We start from the raw sequence: 21,125 nt of genomic DNA on the forward strand, positions 1-21,125 counted from the left end.
TGTAAGTTCTGAAGGAACACAGCTATTCACTGATGTGATGAATGTGTGTGTGTGTGGTGCTTGGGATTGAACCCAATGGCATTTTACTTCTGAACTACACCACCAGCCCTATTTTATTTTTCATTTTGAAACAGGATCTCACTAGGTTGCTGAGGGCCTCTCTCACTTGCTGAGACTAGCCTTAAGTCTGCAATCTTCCTGTCTCAGTCTTCCAAGTACTTGGATTACAAGCATGCACAGCCATGCCTGGCTACTGATTATTTCAATTTCTCAGAAACTGAAGGCAAAAAACAGCACAGTGCTGGTGTTTAAAGATTATCTGATAATGAATAGAGCTAACAGCTTTACTTTTTTTTTTACTGCAACTGGGGGTTGAACCCAGAGGCATTCTACCTCCAAGCTACATCCCCAGCCCTACTTTTTATTCTTAATTTTGAAACAAAGTCTCACTAAATTGCAGAGAGCCTAAGTAGCTGAGACAGGCTACAAACCTGAGATCTTCCTGTCTCAGCCTCCCAAGTACTGGGATTACAAACATGTGCCACCATGCCCGGCTATAGCTTTACTCTTTATTTGGTTTTATTTTGGGGTTTTTTGAGGTACTGGGGATGGAACCCAGAGACATTCTACCTCTCAGCTATACCCCAGACCTATTTTTTATTCTTTATTTTTGAAACAGGGTCTTACTGAGTTACAAAGGGCCTCATTTAAGTAGCTGAGGCTGTCCATGAAGTGCAATCCTCCTGTCTTAGCTTCCTGAATGCTGGGATTACAAGCATGCGCCACCACGCTCAGTTTAGCTTTAAAGCCTTTTACTTATGTGTGCAATCACTTCAATGGAAAATGAACACATTTCCACTTCCCATTTGTGTTAAGAGAAACACATTAGAGACAGAGGATATAATATCTCAAAAGTACAGCTCTTGCCTACAATCCACAAACCCTGGGATTTAAATCCCTACCACTGCAAAATGACAGCAAAAAATACCCCATTTTATAAAAATCATGTGTTAAAAATTTTAACTGATAATCTGCCTTACATCAGAGAGAAAAAATTCATCTCTGAAGAACAGCTTAATAGAGTGAAAGTCTCAAATATTACACATTAATGTATAATTTTACCAAATCATTTCTTGCCAGAGTTTCTGAAATAGTTTAGGACCTGTTCAACCTATTTGTACTAGCTCATGAACCAAATAGTAAGTATACTGTATAATTAAAGTATTTTAAAAGCTCAATAAAAACAGCTTAAGAGCTCCAGGCAACCAAATTTATAATTAAATCAACATATGTATATTGAATTGCCTACTGTGGGCCCACTGTTATATCAAAAACAGCAATTCTTGGGCGATCAGAAACTGCTACTCACCAGCAAGGGTATAATCCATGTCAAAGCCAAAACACTTTATTTTTTCCATGGCTAAGCTTCGGTTCACAAACACCCTAGGGAAAGAACAAAAACAAATTAACACTACAAGGGAAAGTTTGGAATGTAATGACATTATTTGGCTATTTTTTAAGATCTTATCATTTACTTTCCCAACTGATTTTTTTCTTCTATTACTATATATATTTAGGGTAATTCTTTATTTTTGTGGTACTGGGGGTAGAACCCAGGGGCTTTCTACCTCCAAGCTATACCTCCAGACCTATTTTATATTTTATTTGGAACAGCGTCTCACTAAGTTGCTGAGAGCCTCACTGAGTAGCTGAGGCTGGCTTTGAACCTGTGCGATCCTCCTGTCTCAGCCTCCCAAGCACGGGGATTGCAGGCGTGGTTACCACGCCCAGCTCAAGGTATTCATTTATTGTGTGGGGTGCTGGAGATTGAACCCAGAGGCATTCTATCTCCAAGCAACGCCTCTGGCTCCACTGTTTCAAGCTGGTGCGTTGTGATGACACGTGCTGATGAAGTTGAAGCGACAAGAGCACACATGCTCCCGGCCCCCGCTGGGCCTCCCCAGCTGCCTGCCCTGTCCCCCTCCCCAAGCCGGCGTGGGACTGGCCTTGGTAAGTTCCAGTGTGTGCATCAAGTCCACCGAGGTGCTTCCCTCTTCAAATCCCCCTCCTCCCATCTCCCTGCTAGATCCCCTCCTTCACTCCACTAAGGTTTCTTCCTTTGCCTAGGGTCCCTCTGGTGTCCCAATTTCCCCCTAGCTTCCATGTATGAGGGAAAATATCTAACCTTTTGCTTTTTGTAACTGACTAATCTCAATTAGCATATTTTCCTGTTCCATCCATTTCCTTGCAAATGATATAATTTTGTTCTGCTTTATGGCTTAGTGAAATTCCACTGTGTGTATATCTCAAAATTTTGTAATTCATTCTTCTGTTGATGAACATCCCAGCCTGATCCATAGTGTGGCAATTATGAATTGTACAGCTATAAGCATAGAGATGCATACACTACTATGCTAGTCTGGTTTCAAATTTTTTGGGTAAATCCTGGGAGATGTACAGCCGGGTCAGTTTTTCTGAGGTCCCTCCACACTGTTTTCCCGCTAACAATGTATCAAGAGTTCTACTTCCCCACATCCTCCCCAACATTTATTATGGTATGTGTTTTTAAAGACTGCCATTTTTGATGGGGATTGAGCTTGTATTGATTGTTAATAAGAGCTGTAAAAATAAAATAAAATAAAAACCTATGTTACCTTTGGCCTGACAGATGTCAGGAAGCGAACAGAAAGAGAGGGGAATGTGCCAGTATTGGGAAATGGCTTCAAAATGTTTCTGAAAATAACTTTGGTATTGGAAAGCCAGAAGTGATTAGCAAGAAAATAGAGGGAGCCCAGTGTCTTTTACATTTTGGTAATAAGCAAAACTTCCCAAGCATGTGGGGGGATGCCATAAACCTTCAAGAGCTCCCAGACTCCATAATCAATGAACACATTTTGAGGTGGAACAAAAGGCTTGGGGTCTATACTGAGACAGGGCAGGCCTACAGGAAGGAATCCCCACATCTAAAGACCTGCCCCAGGGAAAGGGTGGATCTAGTGGGTCAGAAGACTTGGTATAAACTGTTCTGTATCCAAAAGACTTCAGTGACTTTTCAAGTCAACCCACTGTGTCACCCTTTATGGCAGAGTGCTTTACTCTAAGCTATGTCCTATCTTTACATCTTTATAATAATAAAATCGCTTAAGCTTAAAAAAAATAAAATGAAAAATAAGAATAAAGATTGCCATTCTAATTGGGGTGAAATCTCAGGGAAGTTTTTATTTGCATCTGATTGTTAATGATGTTGAACATTTTTTCATATATCTATTGGCTATTTTTATTTTTTGTAAAGTGTGTAATTATTTATTAGTTCACTTGCCCATTTTTTGATTCAGTTATTCTTTCTTTGGTGGTGAGTTTCTTGAGTTCTTTGTATACTCTAGATATTAGTCCTCTATCGGAGGAGTAGCTGGCAAAGATCTCCTATTCTGTGGAATCTCTCTTATGGTTCTTGATAATTTCCTTTGCTGCACAGAAGCTCTTCAGTTTAATGCAATCACATATTAATCATTTTAATCTCTTGTGCCTCTGGAGTTTTACTGAGGAAGTTTTTGCCTATGCCTATATGTTGGAGTACTGGTCTTATGCTCTCTTCAAGTAACTGCAAAGTTTCTGATCTAATTTTTGGGTCTTTGATCCATCTTGAACTGACTCTTGAGTAGGGCAAGAGAGTGGGACAATTCCATTTTTTTCTACTTATAGATAACCAATTTTGCCAATAACATTTGTTGAAGAGGCTTTTTTTCCAGAGTGTTTCTGGACCCTTTTTCAAAAGTTAGTCGTTTCTGAATCTTCCATTCTGTTCTATTTGTCTATGTATCTGCTTTTATGCCAATAACATGAGGCTGAAATCAGGTACTATGATGCCACCTGCACAGTTCTTACTGCTGAGACTATTTTGGCTATTCTGGGTCTTTTGTTGCTCCATATAAACTTAAGAACTGATTTTTCTAGATCTTTAAGGAATGACTATTATATTTTAATAGGGATTGCATTGAATCTGTAGATCACCTTTGGTAGGATGGCCATTTTGATATTTATTCTGCCTATCTAAGAGTATGGGAAATCCTTCCATCTTCTAAGATCTTCAATTTCTTTCTTTACTGTTTTAAATTTTTCATTATAGAAGTCTTTTACTTTCTTGATTAGATTTATTTCTAAGTATTTTATTGTTGGGGTTTTATTGGGGGATACTGGGATGGAACTGAAGGGCCTTATGTTTTATTTGGAAGCAGGGTAGTAGCTTGGAGGTAAAATGCCTCTATGTGCAATTTCCAGTACCAATATAAATAAATAAATGAATAAATAAATTTTCTATATCCTCTTGATTCAATTTAGAAAGGTTGTATCTAGAAATATGTCAATTCCTTCTAGGTTTTCCATTTTGCTGGAATTTTTCAAAATAGTTTCTGATGATCCTCTGGATTTCTGTGCTGTGGTGATAATCACCTTTTTTGTCTCTTATTTTAATAACCTGAGTTGATTCTTTCTTTTGGTTAGATTGGCTAATAGCTTATTTATCTTGTTTATTTTTTGGTGAAATCAGCTTTTGGCTTTGTTGATTTTTTTTCTTTTGTAGGTTTGCTTTTTCTCTACTTTACTGATTTCTGCTTTTATTTTAATGATTTCCTGTCTTCTACTGGCTTTGAGATTAGACTGTTCCTGCTTTCCAAGGGCTCTGAGGTATGTCATTAGGTTTTTTATTTGGTGACTTTCTGTTCTTGTGTGAACACTCTGTGTTATGAATTTTCTTCTTAATACTGCCTTCAAAGTGGCCCAGTGATTTTTAATATGCTGTGTTTCTATTTTCATTTGTTCCCAAGAATTTTTTAATTTCTCTTATTTCTTCTATGATTTAGTCCTCATTCAGCAGTATGGTATTCAGTTTTCATGTATTTATCTAATTTCTTTGGGACTTGTTATTTTTTTATTTTTTATTTTTTTATTTTTTGGTGGTTCTGGGGTTCTTGGAAGCCCGTCTATCTCCGGGCTACACTCCCAGACCTATTTTATTTTTGGAAACAGGGTCTCCTAAGCCAGCGCGGCTGGCTTTGAACCTGCGCGATCCTCCTGTCTCTGCCTCCCAAGCGCAGGGATTACAAGCGTGCGCCACCACACCTGGCTTATTTTTTTATTTTTATTTATTTATTTTTGGGGCAGGTCTGGGGATGGAACCCAGGAGCATTCAACTTCTGAGCTACACTCCCTGCCCTATTTTTTATTCTTTATTTTGAAACCGGGTCTCACTGAGTTGCAAAGGGCCTCACTAGCTGAGGTTGTCCACGAACTGTGATCCTCCTGTCTCAGGCTCCCAAATGCTGGGATTACAAGCATGTACCGCCACGCCCGGAAGGGGACTTATTAATTTCTAATATCATTATGGTCTAAAAAGATGAAGAGAGAGAGAATTATGTCATAGTTTTTTAATTTGCTAGTGTTTGTTTGTGGCCCAGGATATGGTCTATTCTGGAGAAGCTTCCACGAGCAACTGAAATGAATGTACATTCGGTTATAGTTGGATGGAAAATTCTGTACATGTCTGGTAGGTCCACTTGGTTTATGGTGTTCCACATTTTGTGGTACTAGGGATTGAACCCAGAGGTATTGTACCTCTAAGGTACACCCTCAACTCTATTTTTCATTTATTTGTTTGTTTGTTTGTTTGTTTGTTTTTTGTAGTACTGGATATGGAACCCAGGGGCATTCTACCTTTAAGCTATACCCCAGTACTATTTTTGTTCTTTATTTTGAAACAGGGTCTCCCTAAGTTGCAAAGGGCCTCACTAAATAACTGAGGTTATCCTCAAACCTCGATCCTCCTGTCTCAGCTTCCCCAATGCTGGGATTATAAGCATGAGCCACCATGCCCGGATAAGAGAGTAGATTTTTTAGGTACTCTTACCATAGGAGGAGGAAGGGAGGGAGGGAAGGAAGGAGGAAGGAGAATAGAAAGTTATATGATACATCATTTGCTTAACTCTCACTATGTCTATATACATGAAAATAAGTATATCAAAACATCATGGTGGCCAGGTGTGGTGGCACACACTTGTAATCTCAGTACTTGGGAGGCTGAGACATGAGGATGTGTGTTCGCAGCCATCCTCAGCTACTTAGACCCTGTTTCAAAATAAAGAATGAAAAATAGGCCTAAGGGTATAGCTCAGAGGTAGAATGCCCCTGTGTTTAATCCCTAGCACCACAAAAAGAAAAGAAAAATCATGGTGCTGGCATATGCCTGTAATACCAGAACCTGGGAGGCTAAAACGGATCACAGATTAGAGGCTAGCTTTAGCAACTTACTGAGACCCTGTTTCAAAAAACAATAGGGGTGCAGCTCAGAAGTAGAAGACCCCTAGGTTCAACCCCCAGTGCCTCAGGAGGAAGAGGAGGAGGAAGAAGAGTAGTAGGAGGAGGAGAATAAGGAGGAAACTCTCCTCTCCTCTTAAAATGTATGTACCATGTTTACTGTGGTACTGGAGACTGAATCCAGACCTACTATCAATGAGTTACACCTCCAACCCTTTTTTTTTTAATTTTGAAATAGGGTCTTACCAAGTTACTGCATGCTGTCTTCATACCTACAATCCTTCTGTCTCAATCTCCCAAGTACCACACTCAACTGGTGCTAACTTTAAAAGAAGACAAATTTTCAAAATTTGCTTAAAATAGTTTAAGGACTTAAAATCACCCCCCTTGAATTCAGAATTATCATCTTTTTCTCACCATATTTTTAGACTTTTTCAAAAGTCTAACAATTATTGGCTATATCATAGGCTTAAACTGCTAGTTCAAGAGATGTTATGTGAAATATACTTTCCCTAAGAAAACCTGGTGTTTTGGAAAACTGATATTTTATCCTGGATTAGCAGAAAAGAGAAGTGATTGCTGAAAGATAAAAAGTTAGAAGATAAATGATAGCTACAAATCTCCTTTAAAATAAAAACTCTGGATTCCAAAATATCACCAAGATCCCACCAGTTTATCAAACTTTATCCTACTCTTACTGATAAGAGATTCTAAAAGTAACAACTTTTTCCAGTTATATAAATCCTGTTCACAGCAGCAGAGTGAAAGACACAAAACAGTGGTTCTAATTCTAGAAAGTACATGTTACTACTGAAGCTTAGGTTTTTCAAAAGGCTCACTATTCAGACAAGGGGCCAACTGGACCAAATGAGTCCGAACAGCTGACATGCCTAAAATATTCTATGGGAATACAGGCAGGGATGGATTGAGGAAGATTTTTCCTCCTTGTGATACAATCATATTCTAGGGGAATACTGGCAGGGATGGATTGAAGAAGATTTTTCCTCCTTGTGATACAATCCAGGAAAGAGATATGGAAACATATAATAAAATAAATAGCTTTGATTTTGATAGAAAAAAGCTAGCTGGTTTCAGACACAAAAGTCACAGGGAAAAAAGACTCTGCTAATGTCAATCAGTTCTAAAGGTAGAAAGAAACTATCAACAGTTCCAACGAAGACGTTCACCAGTTTCTTTCCCAGGCATGATTCGAGGACAGCCTCAGCTACTAAGCAGTAACTGAGGCTGTCGATGAATTGCAATCCTCTGGTCTCAGCCTCCCGAATGCTGGACTCCAAGTGTGTACAACCACACCCGGCTAAAAGTAGGTATCCTTTTATGACATGTCTCATAGAAACTGTCCCTTTGTAAGTGTTACAGATTAGTAAATGTTTTTCTAAAAAGATCTTTCACCAAATATCCTTTATTTTTTCATTTTCATTCAAAACATGTATTCTAACTCACAGAAGCAATTCCTGAATTTAGAAATAATCATCTTTCTCCTCTCTCACCAATTCATTTCTAGTATGTCTATGAAACAAAGAGAAAACCTCTGATATATATTCTCGTCTCTCCTTTTCTTTCTCCAACTTAAGCTACAAAACATGGAGGGAGGACCAATCGGGAATGAAATCTGAAGTACATCAGCCAAGCTATAATAACAAAATGAAACAGCTGCATTATACAGAACTGCAGTATGACAAATAGAGTTATTTCCTCTCTGTATAGGCAAGCATTGACTTCAGCACAGAGGAAGCCTTAAATCTCAACTAGCATGTCTCCAGGATATAGCTTTAAAAGAAACTAGTCTCTTAGCCTAAAAGGAATGACACTGTTCACTGGGCTTGGAGCAAAATAAAGTGCTAGATACTGTATCAACTAAAAGACATCCTATCAATGAGAAGGCTAATTATCTCTCAAAACATTTCAAAACAGACATTTATCTGTTTAGGGAATCCAAAAATTTTGTTGTTCTCGGGACCTTTGACAAAGCCAATTTACTGTGTCACTTTTCTAATTAGCCAGTGAAACATACTCCACTCCTATATTCAAGAGTCTGAACATATCTGTGAAATTAACTTTCCAAAGCTTGTCTTAAAATAAGCACAAAGTTGCCACCCTAGAAAGCATGACTAAACTAAGCATCCAAACATAAAATACAATTAGGAAACAAATTCCCACATACTAAGTCATTTGCAAGTTTCAGATTTGAGCATTAAACAAAAGAAACGTTTCTAAAAGATATACAGAATACTATAAAACTGAACATGGACTTCAACACAAAGTGTAATAGAGTTATCATCATATCCCATTGCAGAAGGTATAAAATTTGAAGAAACTGTGCAAATATAGACGTTAATCAAAAGAAATAAAACCATTAATATAATGTGCATTATAACAAAGGATCTAATAGTCTCATACTTAACATGAACATGCAATTCACTATATATTTGTAAATAGCAAACTCTTACAGGTTTTGAGATTTAGCTCATAATCCAAAGCAGAATTACCTCATCTGTCACTGGTTGCCGTTTTTGCAAATTGAAACTATGAGTCAACTAGTTCTTGAAGTCACATAACAAAATTCTTCTTAAAATAATTTTTTTGGTGTGTACTTTTAACCTAATCTCAAAAAGACTGCTTTGTGTGAACCAGGCCCCTCAAAAGCATGTATCTTCTGAGACAGTGCTGGAGAGAACACCTCTGTGGTCTAATTTAACTTGTCACTGGATATCACTGTTGCTTCACACAAATCCATTTGGAATTGAATTTCTTTGGCAACGGTGAACTTTATCTGTAACTCCTCCTTTGCTTAAGAGTCACAATTTCCTGGCCAAGTGCCCAACAACAGTTACTGCAACAACAAGTCAGACTAAAGAGTCAAGCATAAAAATCTTCCTGGCCATCTGTTTCAATATGGTTTTATGTCATTAGTAAAAATTCAAACTTTACTATAATCAAGAGGAAAAAAGTTACAAGTACTTTTTAGTGGGCAAACAAATTATGAACCAATAAATATAAGTATGTGCATATTTTCACTTAATGAAAAAATGCTACAATATAGAATTTGGCTGAAAATATATTTAATATCTCAAACTATAGTCTGAGGAGAAATACAGAATTCCTCTTTTTGCTATTGACACTCATTTTCCCGCTGCATAAAACCACATTCAATTGTCCTACACACTTTCATTTAAATTTCCAAATGTCTCTGGAATCCAGGTCTTCCATTCATTTCATACTGCTAACAACTTGTCAAAGTCATACTTCTCCAGAAATCATCTCCCGATTGCTCTACCCTCAGAGCAATGTTAAATCAATTGCTCTGAAGTAGTGCTACTCAGAGTGGCACATAGACAAGTGCTGGTCTATGAATATCTGTCACTAATCCATACATACACATATAGAAATTTCAAGCATTTAGAAACTTTTAGCCAGGTGTGGTGACGCATGCTTGTAATCCCAGCCTTTGGGAAGCTGAGACAGGAGGATCGCACAAGTTTGAAGCCAGCCTCAGCTACTTAGTGAGACCCTGTTTCCAAATAAAACACAAAATAGGTCTGGGAATATAGCCTGGAGGTAGAAAAGCCCCTGAGTTCCACCCCTAGTACCACATACACACAAAAAAAAGAAACTTTTATAGCAATTGGTAGAAAAATTGTATTGAATGTGAAGCTGAGCAGAGGCCAGATTTCCTGCTCCCTATTTAACCTTTCCAGACCCTTGATTTCCGTAACTAGATGAAGTGTGTGTGTGTGTGTGTGTGTGTGTGTGTATTTTTTTTTTTTTTTTGGTAGTACTAGGGTTCCTGGAAACCCTTCTCCCAGCTATACTCCCAGACCTACTTTTTTTTTGGGGGGGCGCAGGTTTTTTTTGGCGCAGGTCTGGGGATGGAACCCAGGGGCATTTGACCTCCGAGCTACACCCCTGCCCTATTTTTTATTCTTTATATTGAAACCAGGTCTCACTGAGTTGCAGAGGGCCTCAGTAAGTAGCTGAGGCTGTCTGTGAACCGCAATCCTCCAGGTCTCAGCCTCCCAAATGCTGGGATTACAAGCGTGCGCCACCACGCTCGGCTCCTACTATATATATTATTTTTATTTGGAAAAGAATCTCTTAAGCCAGCAAGGCTGGCTTCGAACCTGCGCAATCCTCCTGTCTCTGCCTCCCAAGCGCAGGGATTACAAGCATGCGCCACCATGCCCAGCGTTGAAGTATATTTTTTTAATCACCATGAATTTGTCCATCAACAAGAGGGCCTAGGGCAATTATATCCTCTAGCATGTCCAGTGTATTAACTGTAAAACAACAAATATAGCTCAAGAAAGCAGATAAAGTGGTACAGGCCTATAATCTCAGCTATTTCCAGGTACCTGGGCAGCTAAAGCAAGAGGTCTTTGAGAGTGAGGCCAGCATGGGCAACTTAACAAGACCCTGCCTTGATATTTGTAAAAATGAGCCAGATGTGGTGGCACATGCTTGTAATCCCAGTACTTGGGAGGCTGAGACAGAAAGAACACAGGTTTGAAGCCAGCCTCAGCAACTTAGTAAGACTCCTCTCAGCAACCAGAGAGACCCAGTTTCCAAATAAGAAATAAAATCAGGCTAGGGGTGTAGCTCAGAGGTAGAATGCCCTTGGGTTCAATCCCCAGTGCTACAAAAACAAAAACTAAACCAACTTCCCAACAAGATGGACTTTGGGCAAGAGTCCTCCATCTTTTTGTTGAGCCAACGTTTTGAATAAAGTTGCCTTCCTTGCCTCCATACTGTCTCTTGACTTAACTGAGCTAGCCTACGGCAAGCAGCTAGATGTGAATCTGGCAACAAATAGAATAACAAAAAGCAAAGGCCTCATTTTTTTAAGTCTCTCTTTTTTTCTAGTAATTCAGTTTTATTATATTTTATAATATCAATTTGGTTTTTTTTTTCTTTCTTTTTTTTTTTTTTTTTTTTGGTGGTTCTGGGGTTCCTGGAAGCCCTTCTACCTCCGGGCTACACTCCCAGACCTATTTTTTTACATTTTCATTTTGGAAACAGGGTCTCCTAAGCCAGCGCGCGCGGCTGGCTTTGAACCTGCGCGATCCTCCTGTCTCCGCCTCCCAAGCGCGGGGATTACAAGCGTGTGCCACCACGCCCGGCTATGATATCAATTTGAAACAGAATTTTTTTAAATTGTCCTCCATCATTGCTTGAAAAGCATTGTTCTAAAGCTTAGCTACAATGATGTCACTCTATATTTATTAATCTTCAGTTATTGCCCATACCCACGCAACTAATAAAGTACAAATTCTTGAATCTTCAACAAGTTCAAAACCTTTCACCACCAGAATCAGTTTTACCTTATGTTGCTCTATATCATGAACCTTTTGTTCTAATAAAGAAAATGACTTGCAATTTCTTGAATGTCCTGAGCGTTTGCTTATGCTGTTCCCTATACCTAAAGTGTACACCTCTGTTATCTTACAATTCAAAACCTTCTACCTCAAGTGATTTCTTCAAGAAACCATCTGGATCTGGCTATACCACAGAACTAATACCTCTGGCTCTCAGATTACTTTTCTTCCCAATAAAAAAGATTTGATCAACAACTAAAATTCTATATAGAGTTGTGGTCCAAACAAGAGGTTTGAATATTCAAAATCCTTCATTTTTTTAGCATTTGGTATATTTTGTCACAAGTAAAATATACATGAGTATTTTTAAGGCCAGGATTTATAGCCTACTCAATACCTAACATAGGGCCTTGTAAATAGGAAATACAACATTTAATTAAACTAAGAATTAAACTAGAAACTTAATAGCAGTTTTTTCAGAGGCAGTCAAGAGGAAGGAATGTGGAATTTCTGCTAACGAGTACAGGGTTTCTTGTAGGGGTCATGAAAATGTTCTAAAATTAGTGGTGATGGTTTTACAATTCTGTGAATTGTACACTTAAAAAGAGTAAACAGAATGGTATGCAGTTGTACCTCAATAATGCTGTTATTTAGGATACAGTGGTGTACGCCTATTGCATAGTTGAGGCAGGAGGATTACAAGTTCCAGCTTGGACAAAATAGTGAGATTCTGTCTCAGAAAGAAATAAAAAGGGGTGCAAATGTCAAGCAACCCTGAGTTCGATCTCCAATACCATGAAAAAAGAAAAATAGAAAACACACACACACACACACACACACACACACACACACACCCCTTAAGAGGAAGACCTTAGTCTGCCATTATGTCTCTCTTTCAGTAAAAGTATGATTGGTAATTTAAAATATATTCTAGGTGAGAACTTTATACAGTTCTTAAAAATTAAAAGTTTAAATACAATCAATACATAACTAGGCCTAGCAAAACAGGCCTATAATCCCAGTACTTGGGAGGCTGAGAAAGGAAGATAGCAGATTTGAGGACAACCTCAGCAATTTAGTGAGACCCTCACCATCTTAGTGAGACCCTGTTTCAAAAGTAAAAAGGACTGTTTGCAACCAGCCTCAGCAATTTATCATGGCCCTCTGCAATTGAGACCATGTTTCATATAAAAAATAAAATAGGGCTGGGAGTATAGCTCGGAGGTATAATACCCCTGGGTTCAAGCCACAGTATTACAAAAATATAAAAATAAATATAAAAATAAATAAAATAGGACTGGGGGTATAGTTCAGAGGTAGGATGACTAGAAAATTTGTAAGAAATTATAAAAGCAGAAATCACTTAGTGGCCTTTATTGTGCTTTTCATATATTCCAGCCAATAGCATTCTATCTCTGAGCTACACCCTCAGAGCCCCTCCTCATTTTTTTGGTACTGGGTATTGAACACAGGGGCATTCTACTTTTGAGCTACATTCCAGCCATTTTTATTTTTTTGTTTTGAAACAAGATTTCACTAGTTTGCCAAGAGTCTCTAAGTTGCTGAAGCTGGCCTTAAACCTGCAATCCTCCTGTCACAGTGTCCCAAAAACTTGAGATTACAGGAATATGCCACCACACCTAGCCAAAAACTTATTAGTAAGTTAACATTTTCTGAGGAACATCCTCAAGAGAAATACATTTTATCAGATTGTGCCAAACAGCAGCCTGTGCTTTAAAAGTCTTATCAGCCGGGCGTGGTGGCGCACGCTTGTAATCCTCGTGCTTGGGAGGCAGAGACAGGAGGATCGCGCAGGTTTGAAGCCAGCCGCGCTGGCTTACGAGACCCTGTTTCAAAATTATAAAAAATAGGTCTGGGAGTGTAGCCCGGAGGTAGAAGGGCTTCCAGGAACCCCAGTACCACCAAAAAGAAAAAAGTCTTAACAATCATCTTGCCATTTTTATGACAAAACATGAACTATAATGTTCTTTTTCCTAATACACTCAATATTAAAAAGCTCCAGAGAAATCAGTATGGAGGCATACACAGAGCAAATTTAAGATGATTTAAAGATGCTGCCAAGTGTAAAACTTACTCTTATACAAGTAAGAAAGGGGGAGAAACGTCTAAGAGTAAAACCTTAGTAGAAGAGTCCACGTAAAGCCAGGTATCAAAGGGTTATTCCCATAAGCCAGGATAATGGTGGACTATATCTACAACACAGGAGCAGCCCACAAAGACACGCATGTATCTTAGGCTTGACAATGAAGTAATGGAAGAACCCAAAAATGTCTTGTAGGTTGTGGTATGAAGTTACTTTTTCAGGATAGCTGAAACTGCTCCCAGATTGACTAAAGGAAGCAAGAGTATATCCCATCTGGGAGAATTCAACTTGAATTCTAGGTAACATATTGCTAGCTACAGCCCAATTTAGAGATGTTTACGTGTGGAAAAAATGTGTACCTTAAAAGTAATAAGGTACACTATTAAGAGTAATGAGACCTTTTCCACCAAAGGTCTCAAAACATACAGTAAGGAAATCCATTAGAAATGTTTAAGGGGGCAGGTGTGGTGGCACACACTTGTAATCCCAGGGAGTTTGAGACAGGAGGATCACAGGTTAGAGGCGAGCCCTGGCAACTTAATGAGACCCTGTTTCAAAATAAAATATAGAAAGCCGGGCGTGGTGGCGCACGCTTGTAATCCCTGCTCTTGGGAGGCTGAGAAAGGCGGATCGCACGGGTTCGAAGCCAGCCTCAGCTACTTAGTGAGGCTCTCAGCAACTTAGTGAGACCCTGTTTCCAAATAAAATATAAAAAAAAAGGTCTGGGAGTATAGCCTGGAAGTAGAAAGCCTCTGGGTTCTACCCCCAGTACCACGAAATAAGTAAATAAATAAATTAATTAATTAAATTAAATATAGAGACAGGGACATAGCTTTCAGATGTAGAATGCCCCTAGATTCAATCTCCAGTATCACACCTCCCTCTCTCTTACCCTCCTCCCACCACACACACACACACACACACACACACACACACACACACACACACACATTTATGCAGGTGTGATGCCATGGTTCCATCTCCAACACCACCAAAAAATGTAAAAGAAAAAGAAGAAATCACGGCATTCCAATGAGTGGAAGACGATGGATCATGAACATCACACATCCAAAAGCACTTGTATTTTACCAGAACCATTCCCTTGAATAACTGACACTTATTTACTAATTTTAAGTCAGCAAGTTATAGAGTTTCTCAAGTCTCATTCCTTCATTAATTTCATTGAGGTATAATCTGCCTATTAAAATAAATAAAACTACTCAGACAAAGTGCCATGCACCTGCAGTCCCAGCTACTCAGGAGGCTAAGGGCAGGAGGAATGCTTGAACCAGGATTTGAAGGCCAGCCTGGGCAACATAATAGTGAGACCTACCTCAGAAAAAAACAAAACACAAATCAATAAAATTCACTCACCTTACACTTAAAGTTTGGTGGGTTCTGACAACTGTGGTTTTTGACAATCTTACATTCATTTAACAACTACAACAACAGAGATGTAGAATGTTTCCTTTAATCCAAAAAATTATTTCATGTTCCTTTGCAATCTCCTTCCTAACTCCTGGCCCCAAGTTACCACAAATCCTTGCAGGGTTTTTCATTTTTGTTTTTAGTATTGGGGATTGAATCCAGGGGCACTCTACCACTGAGCTACATCCCCAGTCGTTTTCTGAATTTTGAGAATCTCTCTCAATTGCCCAGGCTAACCTCAAACTTGAAATCCTCTTGCCTCAGCCTCCCGGCCTCCAATCTGGGACTGCAAGTATGTGCCACCACTCTCGGCTTAATCTCTGCTTTCTGTCACTATACTAGTCACATAAATAAAATTAAACATTATGCAGTTGTGTGTCTGGCTTCTTTTACTTCTGAGATTCATCCATATTATTCCATGCTACATAATTAGTTCTGTTCCTGAATATTTTGTGTATGTGTGTGTTTTTTGTTTATCCACCCTGTTAATAGATATTTGAGGTGCTTTCAGGTTTTGACTATTATAAATAATGCTGCTGCAAACAATCACATACAAATCTGTGTAAACATATGCTTTCATTTCTCATGGGTAAATATCTAAAAGTGGAATTACTAAAGTAATATGGTAAATATATGTTTAACTTGAAAAAAATGTCAAAACTCAAGTCGTGCATGGCGGTGCACACCTGTAATCCCAGTATTTAAGAAGGAGAACGAGATTTCTTAAAAGCTTTTATTATTTTTAGTTTTTCTTTTTTATAATACTCAGGAAGGAACACATACTGGGAAACTTTCTGCCACTGAGCTACATCCCTAGCAGTGAGTGAGAGAGAGAGAGAGAGAGAGAGAGAGAGAGAGAGAGAGAGAGAGAGAGAGAGAGAGAGACTGAGACTACAGTCAGTCTAACATATAGGTAGTGGTACCACATTGTTTTAATCTGGATTTCCCTAATGACTAATTATGTAGAGCGTCTTTTCAAGGTTTTTTTTTTTTTTTCTGTTTGTAAAGTATCTACTCAAATCTTTTGCCCATTTTTAAACTGGACTGTTACTCTTATTGTGTTATAAGAGCTCTTCATATATTTTAGATATAAGTCCTTCATCAAATATAAATGTATTGAGAATATTTTCCCTTACTGTGTGACTTGCCTTTTTATTTTAATAGCATCTTTTTTAAAAAGCAGTGTTGATATTTTTAATAAAACTCAATTTATCAATTATCATTTATGTATCTTATCTCAAAAATATTTACCTAATTTAAAGTGACAAAGATTATGTTTAGGTGTATGATCCATTTTGTGATTTTTTATTATGGTTTAACATTAATTGTTAATACTGAATTTCCTTGGCTTCACTGCTGAAAAATCAGCTAAGTATATATGTGTGAGTCTATGAATTCTGTATTTGGTTCCATGACTTTTAAGTCTGTTGTTATAGTAATAATGATAAGGATAACTAATAATAATAACTAATAAGGTTTACATATGGATCATGTAAAATTGTGCATCACACCCAGGCGTGGTGGTGCACTCTTGTAATCCCAGCACTCGGAGGCTGAGACAGGAGGATCTCACAAACTTCTGGGATTACAGGCATGCTCCTTGTACCTGGCTTCATATAGCTCCTTGGAGATGTGGTAAAGTTGGGCATGCTGGCACACACTTGTAATCCTCAATATCATAAAAAAAAGACATGGTAAATATGAGGTATATAAGGCTGCTGCTAGCATAATACAACAGTAATATAATTGTCTATTATCATTATCAACTATTCTATATTATTATACACACACACACATATTTGGGGGTACTAGGGATTAAACTCACAAATGTTCTATCTCCAAGCTGCACCTTTTCTTTATTTTTTATTTTGAAACACAGCCTCTGAACACAAACCTGTGATCCTCCTGTCTCAGCCTCCCAAGTACTGAGATTATAGGCATGCACCACATGCCTGGCCAATTTAACTCTTAAAACAATTATTTTGAGGGAAGTATCTAACAGATATCAAATACTATACAAATATGATGCATATAAAACCAAGAATATAAGAATTCTTTTCATCCCACAGTACAAAACTTATCCATTTGTTTCTAAAGATAGTAAAGAGAATAATTTATATTTTATTTATATAATCCATGTATTTGCTGATTATCTATTCTGACAGGAAAGGAATTGCTCTGTGCCCCTAAAGATAAACCTAAAAGAATATCTTGGCCCTTATAGGGTCCTTTGGCTTCTATAGATTCCTCTAACTAGGAAACGTGTGTGTGTGTGTGTGTGTGTGTGTGTGTGTGTCACTAGGGATTGATCCAGAGCATTCTACCTCAGAGCTATACCCCCATCCCTGGTTAGAATAGGGTCTTACTAGGCTGATACAGGTCTCACTACTTGCTGAGCTGTCCCTGAGCCTGCAATCCTCCTGTCTCTGCCTCTCAACATACTGGGATTACAAGCATGGGCCACCACACCCAGCTAACTATGCACCTTTAACATATGCTTTAGTTACCACCAGGGGAAATTTCTTTTCTTTTCTTTCTTTCTTTTTTTTTTTTTTAACTTTTGATACTGGTAACTAAACCCAGTGATGTTCTACCTCTAGGCTATCCCCCCTTTTATTTTTATTTTTTTATATAGGGTCTAAGTTAGCCTCTAACACCCTAATAATTAAGGGTCTTGTTAAGTTGCTGAGACTGGCTTTGAACCTACAATCCTCCTGTCTTAGCTTTCCCAAGTACTGGAATTACAGGTGAGTACCACTGTGCTGGCCCCACAAGAGAATTTTTTTTTTTTAAGTACTGGGGATGGAACCCAGGGGCATTTTACCTCTGAGCTCCACTCCCCCAACCCTATTTTTTATTCTTTATTTTGAAACAGGGTCTCACAGAGGAGTTTCAAAGGACCTCAATAAGTAGCTGATGCTGCCCACGAACTACGATTCTCCTGTCTCAGCCTCCTAAGTACCTAAGTGCACTACCACGCCCAGCCTCACAAGGGGAAACGTAATGCTAATTACTTCCCAAGAATTTTAACTGCATCTAGGCATATAGTTCATCTTAAATCTACAGACTAGCTTTATAAATAAACATGTATAAAAAATTTATGAAGAGCCGGGCATGGTGGCGCATGCTTGTAATCCCCGCGCTTGGGAGGCAGAGACAGGAGATCGCACAGGATCGAAGCCAGCTGTGCTGGCTTAAGAGACCCTGTTTCCAAATATAAAGTATAAAATAGGTCTGGGAGTGTAACCCAGATGTAGAAGGGTTCCCAGGAACCCCAGTACCACCAAAAAACAAACAAACAAAAAAAAACTTATGAAGATACTAACATCTGTTAATCCTTATCATAAAAATTGTCAAACAAACCAGGAATAGTGGCACATGCTTATAATCCCAGTATTTGGGAGGCTGAAACAGAAGAATCTCCAGTTCAATGCCAGCCTTAGCACGTTAGAGAAGCTCTCTGCATCCTAGTAAGATCTTGTTTCCAAATAAAAAATAGTATCAGGCTGGGGTTGGGTGTATCTTGGAGGTAGAATGCCTCTGGGTTCAAACCCCAGTAACACACACACACACACACACACACACACACACACACACACACATTTTCTAAACCTGCAGATTTGTAACCAATCCTGAAAAGAAAGGAAACATAAAAACCTAAATAGGAGCCATTGGTGCATGCTTGTAATCCCCACGCTTGGGAGGCTGAAACAGGAGGATGCACAGGTTCGAAGCCAGCCTCAGCTACTTAGTGAGGCTTTCAGCAACTTAGTGAGACCCTGTTTCCAAATAAAATATAAAAAAAGGTCTGGGAGTATAGCCTGGAGGTAGAAAGCCTCCCCAGTACCACCAAAACAAAAAACAAAAACAAAAACCTAAATAGGTGGGGCATGGTGGCTCATGCTTATAATTCCAGTACTTGAGAGGCTAATGACAGGAGGATCACAGGTTTGCAGCCGGCCTCAGTTACTTAATGAGACTCTATTTCAAAAATAAATAATAAAAAATAGGGCTGGAGGTGCAGCTCGAAAGTACAATGCCCCTGGGTTCCATCCCCAGTACCTAAAAAAAAAAAAAAAAAAAAAAAAACTAAAGAGGCAGCCCTTCATAATTTTCACATTTAAAAGATACCACAAAATTGTAGTGATGTCATGAGCTATCTAAAACTAATGAACAATTATTTACACCCTGGTTCTCTTTATCCAATAATTAGGTTTAAGAACACTAATAAAGTGGGTCAATTTATTGTGCCCATCACCAATACATGATTAGATTAAAATACATCAAGAGTGCAACGCTCTCAAACCACTTCAGAATTCCCTATAGTACAACAATTAAAAAACTAATAAAAGAATAGCTCTAAGAAAATCAAAATTTTTCATATTTAAAAAATTATTTTAAGCCAGGCGTGGTGGCGCACACTTGTAATCCCAGTACTTAGGAGGATGAAACAGGAGGAGCACAGGTTCATGGCCAGCCTGAGCTACTTAGTGAGACCCTGTTTTAAAATAAAGAATAAAAAATAGGGCTGGGGTGTAGCTCAGAGGTAGAATGCCCCTGGGTTCAATCCCTGGTACCACTATATATATTATTTTTTGAAATATGTATGTTCTACTTAACAAAGAATGACTCTCTAAAATTAATCAGGTCTAGTCATTCTTGAAGCATAGAAATGAAATAATCAACAGTATGTAGTCACTAACTTGTTACCTATTATAGTGGTCAGAAAAAGAGAATTGGCAATTATTCAAACTCAAACACAAGATAATATAAAAACAATAAAAATCCAACATAAAACAATTTTATATTACAAACCAAAGAAGAATAAACTCTATTTTTTTGCCTGCACTGCTGAGAAACAAAATCACAGGCTGCTTTTCACTCAATCTTTTACAACAACTTTCTAAAGATACAATTTATTTTAAAATGCGTTTGACTTTTAAGTATCATTCAGTTCTTTTGTAAAACAGCATTTGCTTCCAAACTTTATAAATACATCCTACAAAAAAAACAAAAAATAAATTCACAACAGAGTGAGCAGGGTATTTATTATCTTAATGAATTCATATTAAGATTACTCATTCCTAATGCTGTTCTAAGAACAGTAACCTTACAATAGGTTATACATGACAACTATAAGCTTTGAAGTGAATTTCTTTCGATCTCTGCCTCCACCTCCACTCAGATTAGCAGCATTGCTTACTAATTTTCAAATTCACTTAGATGACACTTCTTCCCTGAGAAAATGAGAAAGAACAGTAAACTCACTTACCCTTCCTTAGCCATTCTCCAAGATCTACTTCCTCTGGAAAAGAATACAGGATCAACAAACAAGCTCCACTGATCTCTTGAGAACTGTAGCTCATTTGTTAAAGCACAGAGAACTCGGGCCCTGAGAGGCCCAACAAATTTGGCACAATGCCGAACCCTAACTGGGCAGTATCTCAGTGACCAATATCCTCAGCTTTAAATACTTAAAAATCTAATAATAGAAAAAAAATTGGAGACCAGGAAAAATAACAAGCATCCTGAACTGTTTAAGACTGTCCAGTTAAGGAAGGAGACAATCCAAATGGCAAGTCCCCGTAAGAGACAGAAATCGTTACTGGCAAACACAGAAAAAGCAAATTTACCCCCTAATGAGGCCCTCCAATAGTACACAAACAATGTGAGTGTCACAGAATCGAGGAGCCCTAGTTGGTCAAAATCACTTTCAGTTTACTCTGAGAGAAAAAAAGAGGATAAATAACTTAATGTTTTAATTATCTATTTAGTTATTTCCTCCCTTAGAAGATGAACAATATGAACTACAAGAAAAAAATTTATGTGCTGATCAAAAGGAAACTAAAATATTTCTACTTTCTTCTGATCTTATTAGCTGCCCTTAAGGAAAACGTGTTCACAATTCTTTTACTCAATTGCCTGAAATTCTGAGCTTATGTGAAAATATA

General features: G+C 38.2%; 1 protein-coding gene across 1 annotated transcript in view; it reads right to left on the minus strand.

Moving 5' to 3' along the window:
- The window catches only part of NT5C2 (5'-nucleotidase, cytosolic II), a gene marked incomplete at both ends in the record, with an annotated part of 82,380 nt that overhangs the window by 45,117 nt on the left and 16,138 nt on the right, over positions 1–21,125 (minus strand). The window contains one exon of the mRNA XM_080694687.1: positions 1,370–1,443. Within this exon, the coding sequence (XP_080550813.1) occupies positions 1,370–1,443 (74 nt within the window). The remainder of the gene's footprint in view (positions 1–1,369; positions 1,444–21,125) is intronic.

This window comes from Muscardinus avellanarius (assembly GCF_963383645.1).
Source record: "Muscardinus avellanarius genome assembly, chromosome: 4".
NCBI classification, from domain to species: domain Eukaryota; kingdom Metazoa; phylum Chordata; class Mammalia; order Rodentia; family Gliridae; genus Muscardinus; species Muscardinus avellanarius.